Raw genomic sequence first — 14341 nt, forward strand, 5'->3', positions numbered from 1 at the left:
ATCTTCACAAGACATTGAGCAGAGAGGAAACAAAGTCAAAAATGGCAAGCAGGGATCCCTCTTCCGGCATGAGACTTGAAACCCCGTGTGACTCATCTAAGTACCTGAGTTATCACAGGAGGGAAAAGGCAAACACTAATGCGAAGCCGGTAAAAGTGGCCAGGAGGGGCGTTGCGATAGAGCGCAAGACGAGACGCTTCCATGCGTTGAACGACGTAGTAGTCGCTAATGAAGCAGGAGATGGAGCTAGGAGGAATCTATCATAGGTATGGACACTTTGAATGAAAGATAAGTAGGTAGAGCACCGCATCATGCTCATTAGCCAGATTTGTTGTATATAACAAGATCATCTCCTGCAAGTGTAAATACTTCACCTATGCCTCTACAGCTGCACCCAACAACTCGCTCCCCTTTGCCCCAATCCAGATGACGATGCGATGCCCTCCTGCAGCCGTGTGCGTAGTGAAAAACTACGAGCCAGCGCCATTGCCATCCTCACCGAAGTTTGCCGTTCGTCTGGCCGCCCTTGTTGCTGCTCAGGGCTAGCGGGTGTCATGCTTGGAAGAATACCTAGTACTAGCAGGTAGGTAGTAGAGAGGGGGGGCGAACTTTTGGCCTCCTAGATTCCTACGCAGTGGTTTTCGCTGCGATCTCGACAGTAACTCATTCTACAGCCAGAAACCGGAGAGAAACGCAGAAAATTTGCTTCATAAGCAATGCGGGGAGATTAGGTGCATTAAAACAGATTTCAAAAGCGTCCATGGTCGCATCGTGGCCTCGCAGCGGCGCCGGGCGTCGTGGAGGGGATTCGGATGAGGTGCGTCGGGGAGACGCGATGGGGCGCGAATTTTGGGGATGCGACGATGCAGGAGCCACCCACAGAAATCGCCAGGTTTCCGCGAAAGCACGTGAGACCCTCGGGGACCCGCCGGCAGCAAGGGTGGCCAATCAGGGCGCGGATGGCTCGTCTAGGGATGACGCAACTCGTGCTATTGGCCTGGAGGTACGAGGTAGGTGCGAGGTACGGAGTGCCAATACGGAGATTGCGAGCAAAAGGGCAGTTGGATGATGGATGGCTGTTCTGACTTGTCTCTAGATCTCAGGTATGTTGGGTCGTCATCTATTTGCCTTTTCGCTTTGCCATGATTGGATTGGATTGGGGCTGGGCTGGAGGGAAGTAGAGCGTTTACTGTGCTATTATCGCTGGAATCGAAGGCCATCTCACGCTGCTGCCAGTTCAGCTGCATGAATCCTCGGTACCTCAGGGGTATTATGGAAGAGCTACCTGGTATTACTGTACAGATTCCCGTCATGCTGCTGCATCCCCGTCAATCTAGCTGGGCAGTTCCCCTTTGATCCAAGTCCATCCCTCAAGTTTCTCTACGCATTACCCATTTTCTACTGGTAACCATGCTCTGGAGACCCGTGATATACCTACTAATGTAGTTATACACGAGGACGGACAGGCCAGCAACATTGCGGCTTGCGTGCCGTCCTCTATTGAATACAGCGGAAGAAGCAGTAGGTACGTACATAATTACTAGTACTCCTCAAGGCTCTCCATCTTGCAGCAGCAATTCCCTACTTTCAATCGAGCAAAAATCTCGTTCCAATTACTAATGTCTCTGCTTCTTCAACTTATCCGCCCGTTTTCTTCTTTCAAGCCGTCCAGTCTCGTCAAATGGCCAATGGCACCACAATCGGGGCATCACCTTGGTCCGACCGTCTTTGTCGTCATCGCTCTTCCAGTCGCCGGCTTCCCGCTACCTAGGTAGGTAAGTAAGAAAAAGAAACTTTGACGGGTAAACCGTGCGTCAACGTCGGCTAAGCCGCAGTATCCTGCCATCCTCCCTCCAGCTGCAACAGCGCGAGTCCCTCTCATTGCACAAGACGGCCAAGACGGCCGTCAAAGTCCATCAACGCATCTCTCATTTGCGGCGAATGATGCAGCGTCCATCTCGCGCACTCTGACAAACCGGGACCCCAGCATCTGCAGCCGCGTCTCTGGCCGCATTGCCTCGTGTTTCAGCGCCACGGTACTTTCGTGGGACATGCACAGCAAGCTGCAGCTCGCCCGGACTATCAGCTAGTCCGCGCTCCGGCCCTCGGCTCGGCTCTCTTCGCCGCCTCTCAGCACGGGCCCAACCCATTTCCTGCTACCTCCGCTCCCCATTCTCCCACTACCAATTTTCCCCATTGATTGCCCTCTGCTCTTAACAGCTTCCATCTCACCGCAGGTCACCCAGACACAGCGACAAGCCCGCCTTAGACGCTCATCGACCCACTGCCCTGCCAGCGCAAGCCCTCCATTGTTTTGTTTATTCTCGGGGCCTGTTAGTCCGTGACTTCTTCTATATTATTATATACCTACTTACCTACCTTACTGCTACCTTATATATATATACCGTCCATATACCACCTGCTAGGATGAACAAAAACTGGAACGACAGGGCAGACAAGGATCTCTTCTTCACCATCCTGTCCGTCAAGAACATTGGAGTCATCAGCGGCGCCGAATGGACGACAATTGGTAATCACATGCGCAGCCTTGGCTATGGCTTCACAAACGAGGGATGCCGGTAGGTGCTTCTTTGCAATTGAGCCCACAGACGTTGTTTATCGACGCTGCCCGACTTTTGTCGTCACAACAATGTCTCTCGAGCCGCAAGTACTTGATGTGTCCATTGACCGGATGGGCATGTACACATGGTGTGCCATTATCTGCCGATACAACGTCGTTGGTCGGCTTCAAGTACACCGATCTACATACACTTGCCTTCATTCCTCCCACATGTTGCTACTACATTATATCTCGACAATGCTTCCACCTTTTCCAGTTCTGCCCACTTACACCGGAGCTCCCATCTACACTCCATCCCGTATCATGTGCACCGAGACGCATATACATCGTGTATATACTCTTGTGACGTTTATACAAGCCTATTCCATACACGTCTTCTCACATGTGCTCGACTCCACCAGTCACTCTGCTGTTCTTCATCCTACGTGACCTGCTCTTGGCTGACGAGACTGCAGGCAGCACTTTCAGGGACTGAGGAGGGCGCAGAACAAGGCCGAGGTGGACGGACCACAATCCGAGAGTGCTAGACGCGCCGACCCTACCTTGAATCCCATCACCAGAAGACCGGGGCCTGGCCGGGGGCGCCCTCGCAAGTCTCAGGCCCAAAACGCAAGCCAGTCGGGTACAGAGGCCGCTGACGCTTCTCCTACTGCTTCTCCCGTTGGCGTCCCTACCACTGGTCCTGCTTCTGTTCCGGCGGTTCTTCCTGGCGGCATGGTATCTAGTTCTATGGCTGGTCACAGCCCAGGCATGGCCTCTCCTGGTGTATCTCTCCAACAGCAACAGCAACAGCAGCAGCAACAGCAGCAGCAACTTCAGCAACAGCAGCAGCAACACCAATTACAACAGCTCCAATCTCAGCAGCTTCAACCGCAGCAGCTTCAACCTCAACACCAGCATCAGTTCCAACAGCAGCAGCACCAGTTCCAACAACAGTTGCAGCAGCATCAGGCACAGCTCCAACCGCAAATCCAAACACCGCTCAAAACCGAGATGCCCGATGCTGACGGGATATCTGTCTCGGCTCAGACGCCTAATGATCTCACCTCAAATCACCTCATCGGGTCGGAACCTGGGTCGGCGACGTCTCAGGACCAGCTCCAGCTAGATGCTGTGCAGAGCGGTGACGAAGATGCCGAAGCAGATGACCATCCGGCCAAACGCCAAAGGCTCGACCCTCATGATCCTCACGACTCTCACGATTCTCACGATCCTCACGACCTCGGTCCGGACTCGACACTCGATGATGAAGCTGTGTTGGCGCTAGCTGCACACAACGGCGCGGATGGCACGGATCCATATCCCGCAGAGTAAGTTTCTCTCTGCTGTATGTTGGTGCACTGCTAACATCATCCTTCCAGCTTCTATAGGGAAGCTTAGTGACCTTCCTTCGTATGGATATTTCTGCCTTGGGGCAATGCATGATGCGCGTTTAGCGAGTTGGCTTATTACAAGGTGTCTTTACTGAACATTTGCATCATATTTCGTATTTCTGGGGTTTTGGTTGAGCACTTTTCTGCTGCAAGGGAGCTGGAAGTCTGCTTCGCTTTGCTTCTCACTTCCTTTCCTTGACTGGAGGGTGATACAACATGTGCTTTTCTGGAGTTGATTCACAACGGGGTCATATAGCTTTATCGACTTAGACGGAGAAAGGAGGTGGACTGGCGAATGATACAGCAAGTAACTGGGGGTGCGGAACGGATAATGCCTGGGTCGATGTCGTCGGCGAGAATCTGGGGACATAGGATGAAATAGAGATTCCCTTTGTTGCTCGCCTTTTTACCAGCTGTAGTTGACGTGGCCTGGGGAAACACGACAATATACAGGAGTAGCTACTGAGTACACGTGCAGACTCAAAGTGCCGGCTGGCCACACCCTACCTACCTACTAGGTACCTAGGTTAGGTACTAGGTATGTGCTGCACGTATGTATTTGATACACGCGTAGGTAATGTGAGCTGCCATAAAGACCCCTTCACTGCCTCCGCCTCCAGTTGCCAGCCCTGCTTCGGACCGCTCAACACCTCACTCACATAAAGGCAGCAGGGAGGCGTTACTCCAACCGCCAGCACACAACTCTCCAACTCCCAACCTCTCGAAACAGCCTCAGAGGTAGAACAACACCATCTGGCCGTCGACGAAATCAGCACACAAAAGAGACGATACAACAACCGCGAAAATGCCCCCCAAGGCTGCACCTGCATCTGACGCCGGCACGGCCTCCAAGCCAACCGGAACGTGGGACAACGTCGACTTCCTTCGCGAGCTCCTCGTGGCGTTCTACCAGGCGGGAAACAACAGCTTCAACCCGCAGGTCAACAACGCGATTGTCGAGTACTTGGCTGCTCAAGGCTACGAAACTTCGTGGAGCGCTATCCGGTAGGCAACATCTTTCTTTTGTGTGGTTTCCCTGAGGGAACTTTGCCTGTTTTTTTATTTTTCCCTCTCTTTTCTTTTGCCTCTGTTGATTCGCTCTGTTTCCTGCAAATGTTTGTGCCGGAAATATGAGACATCTCTCTCTCTCTCTCTCTCTCTCTCTCTCTCTCTCTCTCTCTCTCTCTCTCTCTCTCTCTCTCTCTCTCTCTCTCTCTCTCTATAAATGCTCATCTTTCATCCTCTCTTTGCTTATTTTCCCTCTTTGCTTCTTCACTCTCTTCTTCAGACTACACTTCGGTCGATCAAACCCTCAACTTCAACTCTTCTTCAGCCAAGCACTGCTTTTCTATTTCCATCCCCCCCAATCCCTCATATCAACACCACACAACTCTCAATAAAGACGAAAACAAAGAAGAAGACTCAATGGCTTCTCGCCAGTTGATGAAATGGACCCCCCAAGTCCACCAAGATATCCTCATCTCCGTATTCCACAACTTGTCCCTCTCCCCCGACAACTGGGCCAGAGTCATGGCCGACCTCAACGAAATGGGCTACTCTTTCTCTGAGAGCGCCCTCCGGTACGTTTTGCGCTCGTCTCTGCATTGACTCGCCCTTGCGCTTGGGCTTCACTTCACCTGCCAGTTGGCGGAGGGCCAAAAAAAATACCGGCAGAACTGCTCCCCCTCCTCAGCAGCACCTATATATTCCTCCTCGCGTTTCTGTCTTTTCCCTTTCACTTCTTCACTCTATCCTTACCTCTACACATTATAATTCCACAACACAAACATCAAACATTTACTTTTTCTTCTTCCCTTTTCTCTTCTCTTGCCAAATCATTCACCATATTCCTACACCTCTACCCATCCATCATTACATCTTTGAAGCATCATGGGCTCTTCCAAGGCGTCCGATGCTGCACCTCCCCCCAGGCCCTCTCGTGGCTGGGATGCCACCGCGCACGAAGCTCTCCTCTTGTGCATCATCGATGAAGTCAAGGGCGGCAAGGCGCTGATGACCGAGGTCACCAAGAAGATGCAAGCCCGAGGCTACACCTACAGCTACGATGCCATCAAGTACATTCCTTCCACATTTCCTTCTCTCTCTCTATATATACATATATATCTCACAACTCATCTTTGGTCTCTTCATGTCCGACTCTCGTCATCTTGCTAACGCCTCGTTCACATATCTAGTCAACATGTCCAGAAATTGCGCAAGAGCCGTGATACTGCAGGCATCGTCGCAGCCTCCTCCGAGCCTGGCGCTGCCACTCCGCGCAAGAGCGCCACTCCGACTCCTCGCAAGCGCCGCTCCGCCAAGAAGGAGATTGACGATATGGACGACGCCCTGAGCCTCAAGCTGGAGCAGCACGAAGATGAGGAGATGGGCAGTCCTTGCGAGCGCCCGCGTAAGCGCGGCAAGTCTCTCCTCTCGTGAGTACTTTGCAAGCATCTCTACCCTCTCCCATTCGATGTGTCGTAGGTGATTAATGCGTGTTATTTTCTACAGGGCCCAAATCAACGCCTTGGATAACGAGACCAAGCTTGAGAACGAGGATGGCTACTAAGAAGCCACCTGGATGGATGCCACGGTTACGAAGAGTTGACTGAAGAATTGGGAACCAGTTGACGCCCTTTGAGGTGTGGGATATGGGTTGAATCAAAGGGCTAGCTGGTCAAGTGGCATCTGCATCAGGCAAAAAGACATTCGCATATTCGCAGGCATATACCGTCTTTTTCAAGACAGGAATGATTACAATGCAGAATTTGACCTTTAACGGGATTTCTATGTGCATGGTGACAACTGGGGGCATTGTCTCGTATGAAAATGGAGGCATCTCGACACCAAGCTGAGCAAACTCTCACTTGTAGCAGTGTTGGCTTGTGAGGTTCTACTGTCCTAACATGGCTGAGATTCTCGAAATGTGCCTTGAGTGCCAAGTCATGACTCTCTACTGTTGCAACAGACTTGTATCGTCCTGTATCGAAGAGACTGGCTCTCACGAGTTACGGCTCCGGGGTCACAATGTCGAAGCTCTAGAAGATACGCACATACGAGAATGTCGAAGCTCTAGAAGATACGCACATACGAGGAGTCACAAAGGAGTTACGGTCAATTACTCTAAAAGAAACTTTGTTGAAGGACAAGAGAAGTCCAGTCTTCCTGCTCTCCCTGGTGAATCCATGTGCTGTAGTGCTCACTAACATGAACAAGCAACTCCTCTTCAAGCCGAGTCATCACCGCGTAGTGCTCAGACCAAGTTCACATGGACAATCAAAACCAGTTTACACACAACTGTGCATCAAGTAGTCGTATTCACATTACAGAGCTCTCAACTCCCATGCAAGTTAAGTATCAGCCAGCCACCGAGTACTGATTCTTCACACCTCAGCCGAGAAAAGAAGAGAGAAGCCAGGCCTCTGCACTCGAGAGAATCTCACCCCCAAGCCGTAGACAATCCATCCACACCGCCCGATTCTTTTCTGCTGCCCGAGCTCGTGCCTCTACTTTAACCCCCATCTCTCTCTCTCTCTCTCTTCCTCTCCTACCTACAAACAAACACTCTTCCACTCTCACCTCACTTTCTCTCTTCTCACTTCTCTCCTCTCTTCTCATTCACTCACACAACTCGGACTACATCCCCCCTTTCCACAGAACCACAAGCAGCAAAACACCTCGCTTCTATCCCCACATCTACTTAAGTACTCTACAACAAACAACCATCAGCAAAAGAAACTTCATCAACTCATCATGGCTCCCCAAGAAAAGAAGTGGTCCGACGCCGCTGAGCGCGACCTCTGCGTCGCCATCCTCTACAGCAACCCAAGCCGCTACGACTGGTCCCGCGTCACCACCATCATGGAAGGCCTCGGCTACGTCTTCACCAAAGACGCAATGTCGTACGTCTCAGACCCTTCTCTCCCACTCTCTCCCACTTTCTCCCTCTCTCTCCCACTTTCTCCCTCCCTCTCTCTCTCTCTCTCTCTCTCTCTCTCCACCCCATCTCCCTACCCTTCCGTTCAAGCAACGGGCGAGCACACCAGTCTTACAAGAATCTCAGGCAACACCTCTCCAAGACCATCCTCAAGGATTTCAAAGCCCGCTGCTCGGAGGAAGTCGTCGCCGCCGCCGAAGCCACTCCTCCCGCCAGCGCGACCAAGCCCAAGGCGACTCCCCGCAAGGCGGCTTCCACCCCCCGGAAGCGCACCAAGAACGGCGTCAAGGGCCAGCAGGCGGCGATCACCGACGCTGGAGACAACAACAACGGCAACAATAACAATGACGAGGTCGATGATGATGAGATGGAGCTTGACGCGACTCCCACCAAAAAGCTCAAGAAGGAGGACAAGGTCAAGAAAGAGGACAAGACCAAGAAGGAGGAAAAGGCCAAGAAGGAGGAGGAGGCACCTGCTACGCCTGCTGCTGACCAGAGGTACGTGATAACAAAGTCTGACTTTCTGAATGCTCTCAGCTAAAACTGACACTCTCTTCCTCCAGCGCTACCTCCGACAGCGAGGAAAAAGCTCCCGCCTCGGATGCCGAGAGCTCTGCCTAGACAGATCCCTGCATACTCCCCTTCTTTCCCAAGTGGACGGTATTTTTCCTTTTGTCATTCTATCGAAAATCTAGCCAGGGGATAACAATATAGGCTATCATGATGACTATCTAGCTCAGGGATCTGGCAGAAAGGGCTTGTTTACGCGGATTCTCATGCGCCAGCTGGGAATGAGGCTGCAGTAACATATCTCTAAGTTAGTACAGGAAATGGAAATCTTTAATCATATGAAGCCTTCTTTCGGTGAAGAAGTAGAGTTGTTACAATTGTCAACTTGTCTCTTTGCTCGCAGTAGTCACCTTGAAACGTCGTCGCAAAAGAATTACTGGTCTTTGTTCTGCTACTAGGTAGGTAGTGACTATATGCATAGAGTTGCCCACACATGTCCATGGCTTCGTGACATCTATGGAAGCAAAGGGCTCCCACTACCTGCCTGATCCAGTTTACAGTCACCCAAGCGGCATGAGTCGATCAAGAGAGGAAAACAAAAGCTATGTTTCTATATATCGAGCAATTTCATGATACCATCCATGAGCGATTCCCAGCCCCAAACGCCGCAGTACACATGAGGAAAATAAAAGTAAAAGACAGGCCCCTATCGCCGGCTATCCGGCCTGCTTCCATTGGTCGACTTCTTGTCCGGTGCTTTCGACTTGTCGTCTGCGTCTCCCTTCCTCTTAGCGGTTGCACGCAGACTCTGTCCCTGCCCAGCAAAGTGCGGCTTCGACGAATTCTCCTTCTCCTTCTCCTTGTCAGCGTCCGTCTTGAGCGGCTTGAACTCGTATCCAAAGAAGAGCTTGTTAGGAGGAAGGCGAAGAGGCGCGGGAGCACCGTCTCGTCGCTTCAGGACGGGGGTTGTGTCGACTGGCACTGGAGTTGCGGGCTTTGGCGTAGCAGTCTTGCTCCCCTTCTTGGCTACCCGCTGGCCTTCTCCGATAAAGTTGGTCGGCACGCTTGTCACCGAGGGAGCGATAGCGCTGTAGTTGATGGCCTGGGCCATGGTGCCCTGGCTGTGCAAGACGCCGCCAGCAGGCACGCCGCCCATGGTGCTCCGCGGCGTGCTGGTTCCGCTCTTCCTCTCGGGCTCGACGTAGCCAACGGGCGCCGCAAACTCGACCGACACATCGGTTTCAATCATGCTGACGCCCATCTTCTCCGTCTCCGGCTTGACGTCGAGAACCGCCACATGGTAGACCTCGTCGTTGTACTCAAAGTTGAAGATGTCGCCCTTTGTGAGGGTCGCAAAGTTTCTGAATGCCTTTTCCAAGACTGCCTTTGGATCGCTAATCTCGAGGAAGTTGACTGATTGCGGCTGGAGCTTGACCATTCTGGCCAGCTCCAATGAGGTTGTTCGGATCTGGATCATGTCGCCCACGTCCAGGCCCAGCGTCTCCATCATCTGATAGCACGGTTAGCCCAACGCAGCAGCAGACTGGGCTGGACCAGCTCTTTCGACAACTCACCCACTGAGGAATGTAAGCCCGGCCTTCTTCAGCGATGAACTCCAGAACACCAGCATGCGAGTGCTTGCCCTTCTCGCCGTTGATCAACTCCATGAGCAAGGGCCACTGGACATGGAGCTTGGACACCTTGTCCAGCGCCGACGGCGGAAGAATGATCTTGGAGCCAAAGTTCAGCTCTGGCCGTTCGCTGCCCGGCGCCATGATGAGGGGATAGCATCTGTAGTACTCGTCGAAGCGCTGGATGATGGGTCGCCGGCCAACGCGCGCCATGCCGTATAAGTCGGCTCCGGCACCGAAGCCTCCGTAGCCAGCCTTGAGAGAATGTCAGGAGACGTATGGGGATGGGATGTGGGAGGCGAGGCGTGAGACTCACCATCTTTGCGTGGGAGAAGGCGGACGGCGACGAGAGATGACGAGAAGATCGAGGCGGATGCGATGGATAGTATGGAGTATCTCGAACTTTGCTCACGAGCAGAGCGATTCGTGGAGGCCGTTGAGGCTGCTGCTGTTGGTTCCGTGATCTTTGCTGATGTAGAGAAAGGTTCAGGTTGTGGAAAGGCGGAAGACGTGGGGTTTGTAGTAGGTAGTAGCTGTAACTGTACTGTAGCAGCGGAGGCAGCTGTTTGAGTGACGCAGGTACCTCTTATCATATCGCTGAGCTGCGACAGCGCCAGAAACCAGAAGTTACTACCTAGTACTGCTACTCCCTGGTCATAGAAGCTTCTCTGCGCTAACGAGCGCGCCACTTCAACACGTCATCTCGGAATAAATAACTGCATTTACTGCTGTTCAACACTTTTTGCTAGCATTTCATCGACGAGGCATCTCGTTATTGGCCAGCCATATTTCTGTTTTTGCTTCTCTCCCTCTTCTGCAAAACTCCCAATCAGTTTTTGCCCAAGCCTCTTCCAGCCTTCCGCAGCGCGCAATGTCTTCTCGATATTCCGCCGCGCGCCCCAATCGAGCGGGCGAGAACTTTGCTCGGACGCACTACAACAACGAGGAAGACACCAAGCGAGTCAAGTTCGATGTGCGCAACCCGTCCATCCTGGCGCCGGACGCGCGCGAAGACGATGCGATCCTCGACGCCGACGTGATTGGCGGCAGCGGCGCCACGAAACGAGGTGCCGTGAATCTCGACGGCTACGACAGTGATTCGGACAACGAAAACTTCAACGCGCGAGCAGGCAGCCGCAAAAAGATCAACGTCAATATCCTGGAGCAGCTGGACAACTACGATGCAAAAGCCAGCAGCAACAAGGAACCGTCGGGCGGCAAGCCCATCAACGAGGATGATGACGACGATGACATGTTTGCGGCGGAAAACGACGAGGAAGAAGGCAAAGAACTAGCGGGCGACGAAGATGAGGAGTTTGAAAAGTCTGGCAGGAAGAAGAAGGATGTCAAGTTTCTAGACGAAGCCCAGATCCAAGGCCAAGAGAACAAGAGCAAAAGTGGCGGCACCATCCGCCTGGACGACCGGGAGAGCAGCGACGACGAGGAAGACTTGGAGCTTGCGATCCAGGAAGAAGGTGTCGATGAAGAGGTCGGCGCGGGAGGCCTGAAGCGTAACGCACCCAAGGTCGAAGCCTTCAATCTCAAAGAAGAGATGGAGGAGGGTCGCTTTGACCAAGACGGCAACTACGTGCGAAAAGCCAACGATCCAGACGCCATGCACGATAGCTGGCTCGAAGGCCTCAGCAAAAAAGATATGAAGAAGGCGGCGGCAGCGCACGAGAAGCGCGAGGCGGAAGCCCGGGAGAGACGCATCCAGGAAGATGAGGTCTTGGTCTCGGACCTGCTAGCAACACTGATCCGAAACCTGGAGAAAACAGAGACACCCCTGGAAGCTCTGGCGCGACTGGGCAAGGACAAGACAAAGACTAAAAAGATACCCAAATGGAAGCTCAAGAAGATGAACAAGGGCGCAGAAGCTATGGAGACGGATCAGGAGGCGGCCAACGACGCCAGGCAAGCCGAGGTTAAGCAAGCAATCGACGCCATTACGGATGCGGCCGATAAGCTACTCAGCCGCGGACACGAAGACATTTACGATCAGGAGCGAGAACTGCTAGTTCGTGAGTATCGTCGGGAGACGGGAGAGGACTGGGTCGAGCCCAAGCCTGCCGCTGAGGCTCCTGCAGGCACCGAGGGGCAACCAGCTCCGGCGAACGGTACCATGTGGGAGTTTAGATGGACGGACGGACGAGACGATGCGGCAAAGCAAGGCCCTTTCGACGGCCCCACGATGAAAGCTTGGCAGGATGCCGGATACTTTGGCCAGGGCGTCGAATTCCGAGCTGTTGCCGGTGATGGAGAGGAGGGCGCGTGGGCCACTTCGGCTGACTTTTCATGACGATCCTAGGCAGACGAGCAGTACTACACTGAGACAAGTGGACGAAGAAGGTGGCAGAGAAGCCGAGCGAATAGAGACAAGCAGAGCGGGTAGAGCCGCTCTCTCGCGTTCCCGGGGCTTTATTTTCGTGTCGTGTCGGGGAAGACTTGTGAAAGTGGAAACCTTGGGGTCGATGGACACGCACAAAGAAGCATCTCGTTGGTCATCCCCGGGGGGGGCAAGTCGACGCTCTGCTGCATCGGTCCCGGCATCTCGGCCGCGGCTAGAGAAGGGGCACGGCGCTGGGGAAAGAAGGGGGAAAATGGGAAGCTTGCGCTGCAGATTGTTCCTGGAACTCCCGATCTCAACGGGGCCGGACGGGCAGCCATGGGGCGATCTGGGGTCGCAGGCTTCTCCAAGATCCCACAAGCCGTAACGCTCCGGCGCTTGCATTCCGCAACGGCCCTAGGGAAGCGCGATGGCAGCCGAGCTTTGCCGCCTGGGTGCAGCAAGACTGCAGGGGTTGTGTTGTGGGTGGCCGTGTTGTTGCTTTCCAACGGTTCCATTGTTTCGTGCAGTACGGTAATGAGACGCCGGTTGATGTAAAGGTGAAGAAAATGAAGGCATCGCCAACCTGCCGCGAGAGCCTCGACACCCTCCCCCAACGGCAGAACAGTGCAAAACGAGCAGCTAGCTACCTTATTACTGACAAATGCCAATTACGAGACGTGAACTACTGCTTTAGGTAACGGCTCAATGAGCGATTTCCATTATTCACCATTTGCAACGCAGACACGCCACTTTTTTGCTGCCGCCTTATCGTGTCTTTATCAACGTCCTATATCCGTACCCACGCAGGCAGATTGCGTATCACGGTGCCAGGCGAGGCCACGGGGTGCAGCAGCCTCAGGTCAAAGGACAACTGGCTGAGAGCATTGGAGGGGGGGGCGTATCATTGCTCGTACTACTACTAGTAATAGTAGTAGTATTGAGTAATTCTCCTGCTTGCCGCCGTGGCCGCAGCCGCAGCCGTGATGAGCATTTCGCCTTTGCTATAAGACTCCGTTTCCGTGGAACAGGAGAGAATACGGCCGCGGCAGCACCGGTGAAGCGTGGGATGGACGGGTACAGGTGAAGCATCACTATGATCTTTTCACACCATGAGCGAGCGAGATCGCAGGCTCTGAGTGATCATATGGCTGTCTTGATTTTTTCTTTTTTTTTTTTTCCGTCCTCGCTCGGGATTACTGAGAAGGATTTGATGACCTCATACACGGGGCTACCTGCTGATGGAATTCATGCCTCTGGATTCTAGACAGCTTCTGACAAGTTCTGGTCTCCGTTAAGGAATATTTCCACGGGCCGTCCGTCTTTCTTTTTTAGTAATTCTCCTGCGATTTACGGACTCGGCCTACGGCGTTTGCCCGGTGGAGAGAGGGAAAAAGAAGCGGCCGGACATTTGTTGGGAGGCGATGGATTTGCCGTCGACGCAGAAGAAGGAAATCGCCCCGCCGGTTCCGTAAAAAAAATATGAGCGCAGGGACAAGCACAGCCTTGGCCCTGGGCCTAGCCTTGCGCCTTGTTTGATGCAATCGGCGACATGTCGAATGCTGTAATTTTTTTTGTTTAGGTTCCCCTTTTCCTTTTGTGTTAATAATAATTCTCGAAGGGCGCTGATTTTGAAATTTGTCGGTGAGAGCCAAACGGATATACAGGCGCGGCTGATGAATAATGATGAATCGAGCTGACTTGATGCTGTATGTACAATATTGACTGCGAGGACCATCAGGTGTTGTATGGATGGAATCATTCTGTAACCACCAAGGTGCATGCATCATAAGGTATTCTCCTCAGCTCACCAACAACGAACGATGGCCATGTTAGTAAAGGCACCGTGATGGCAAGATAGAACCACTATTGCATCTGCGCTTCCCACGCACAGTACGTCAATGTAACGTCAAAGCCGCCCTCCCGTAACCTCGCCCGTTGTTGCTCCCCCCGATTGCCTCAATCACATAGTACCTACCTATG

The 14341-nt window shown here is 53.0% G+C and overlaps 6 protein-coding genes across 6 annotated transcripts; 5 read left to right on the plus strand and 1 right to left on the minus strand.

The window, feature by feature from the left end:
- Positions 1 to 835: 835 nt before the first annotated feature.
- TRIREDRAFT_119732 (uncharacterized protein) lies at positions 836 to 4260 on the plus strand (the record flags this gene model as incomplete). The annotated part of the gene is made up of 8 exons (XM_006961196.1): positions 836 to 1003; positions 1097 to 1103; positions 1447 to 1525; positions 1556 to 1771; positions 2427 to 2480; positions 2584 to 2709; positions 3037 to 3891; positions 3943 to 4260. The coding sequence occupies 8 exons, from the start codon at positions 836 to 838 to the stop codon at positions 3959 to 3961; spliced, it is 1524 nt and encodes a 507-aa protein (XP_006961258.1). The 3' UTR covers positions 3962 to 4260.
- A 499-nt stretch (positions 4261 to 4759) lies between these two features.
- Positions 4760 to 4963, plus strand: TRIREDRAFT_102778 (uncharacterized protein; the record flags this gene model as incomplete). Its single annotated transcript, XM_006961197.1, has 1 exon — positions 4760 to 4963. One exon carries the CDS (start codon positions 4760 to 4762, stop codon positions 4961 to 4963), a length of 204 nt encoding a protein of 67 aa, XP_006961259.1.
- An 881-nt stretch (positions 4964 to 5844) lies between these two features.
- On the plus strand, positions 5845 to 6523 carry TRIREDRAFT_102779 (uncharacterized protein; the record flags this gene model as incomplete). The annotated part of the gene is made up of 3 exons (XM_006961198.1): positions 5845 to 6029; positions 6150 to 6389; positions 6466 to 6523. The coding sequence occupies 3 exons, from the start codon at positions 5845 to 5847 to the stop codon at positions 6521 to 6523; spliced, it is 483 nt and encodes a 160-aa protein (XP_006961260.1).
- A 1184-nt stretch (positions 6524 to 7707) lies between these two features.
- Positions 7708 to 8512, plus strand: TRIREDRAFT_102780 (uncharacterized protein; the record flags this gene model as incomplete). Its single annotated transcript, XM_006961199.1, has 3 exons — positions 7708 to 7856; positions 7982 to 8389; positions 8455 to 8512. The coding sequence occupies 3 exons, from the start codon at positions 7708 to 7710 to the stop codon at positions 8510 to 8512; spliced, it is 615 nt and encodes a 204-aa protein (XP_006961261.1).
- A 595-nt stretch (positions 8513 to 9107) lies between these two features.
- On the minus strand, positions 9108 to 10462 carry TRIREDRAFT_21246 (uncharacterized protein; the record flags this gene model as incomplete). The annotated part of the gene is made up of 3 exons (XM_006960922.1): positions 10349 to 10462; positions 9976 to 10287; positions 9108 to 9911 (listed from the first exon to the last, which is right to left on the minus strand). The coding sequence occupies exons 1-3, from the start codon at positions 10349 to 10351 to the stop codon at positions 9108 to 9110; spliced, it is 1119 nt and encodes a 372-aa protein (XP_006960984.1). The 5' UTR covers positions 10352 to 10462.
- A 292-nt stretch (positions 10463 to 10754) lies between these two features.
- Positions 10755 to 12331, plus strand: TRIREDRAFT_73975 (uncharacterized protein; the record flags this gene model as incomplete). Its single annotated transcript, XM_006961200.1, has 2 exons — positions 10755 to 11182; positions 11255 to 12331. The coding sequence occupies exons 1-2, from the start codon at positions 10904 to 10906 to the stop codon at positions 12329 to 12331; spliced, it is 1356 nt and encodes a 451-aa protein (XP_006961262.1). The 5' UTR covers positions 10755 to 10903.
- Positions 12332 to 14341: the final 2010 nt, after the last annotated feature.

This window comes from Trichoderma reesei, assembly GCF_000167675.1.
Source record: "Trichoderma reesei QM6a unplaced genomic scaffold TRIREscaffold_1, whole genome shotgun sequence".
Classification (NCBI taxonomy): Eukaryota; Fungi; Ascomycota; class Sordariomycetes; order Hypocreales; family Hypocreaceae; genus Trichoderma; species Trichoderma reesei.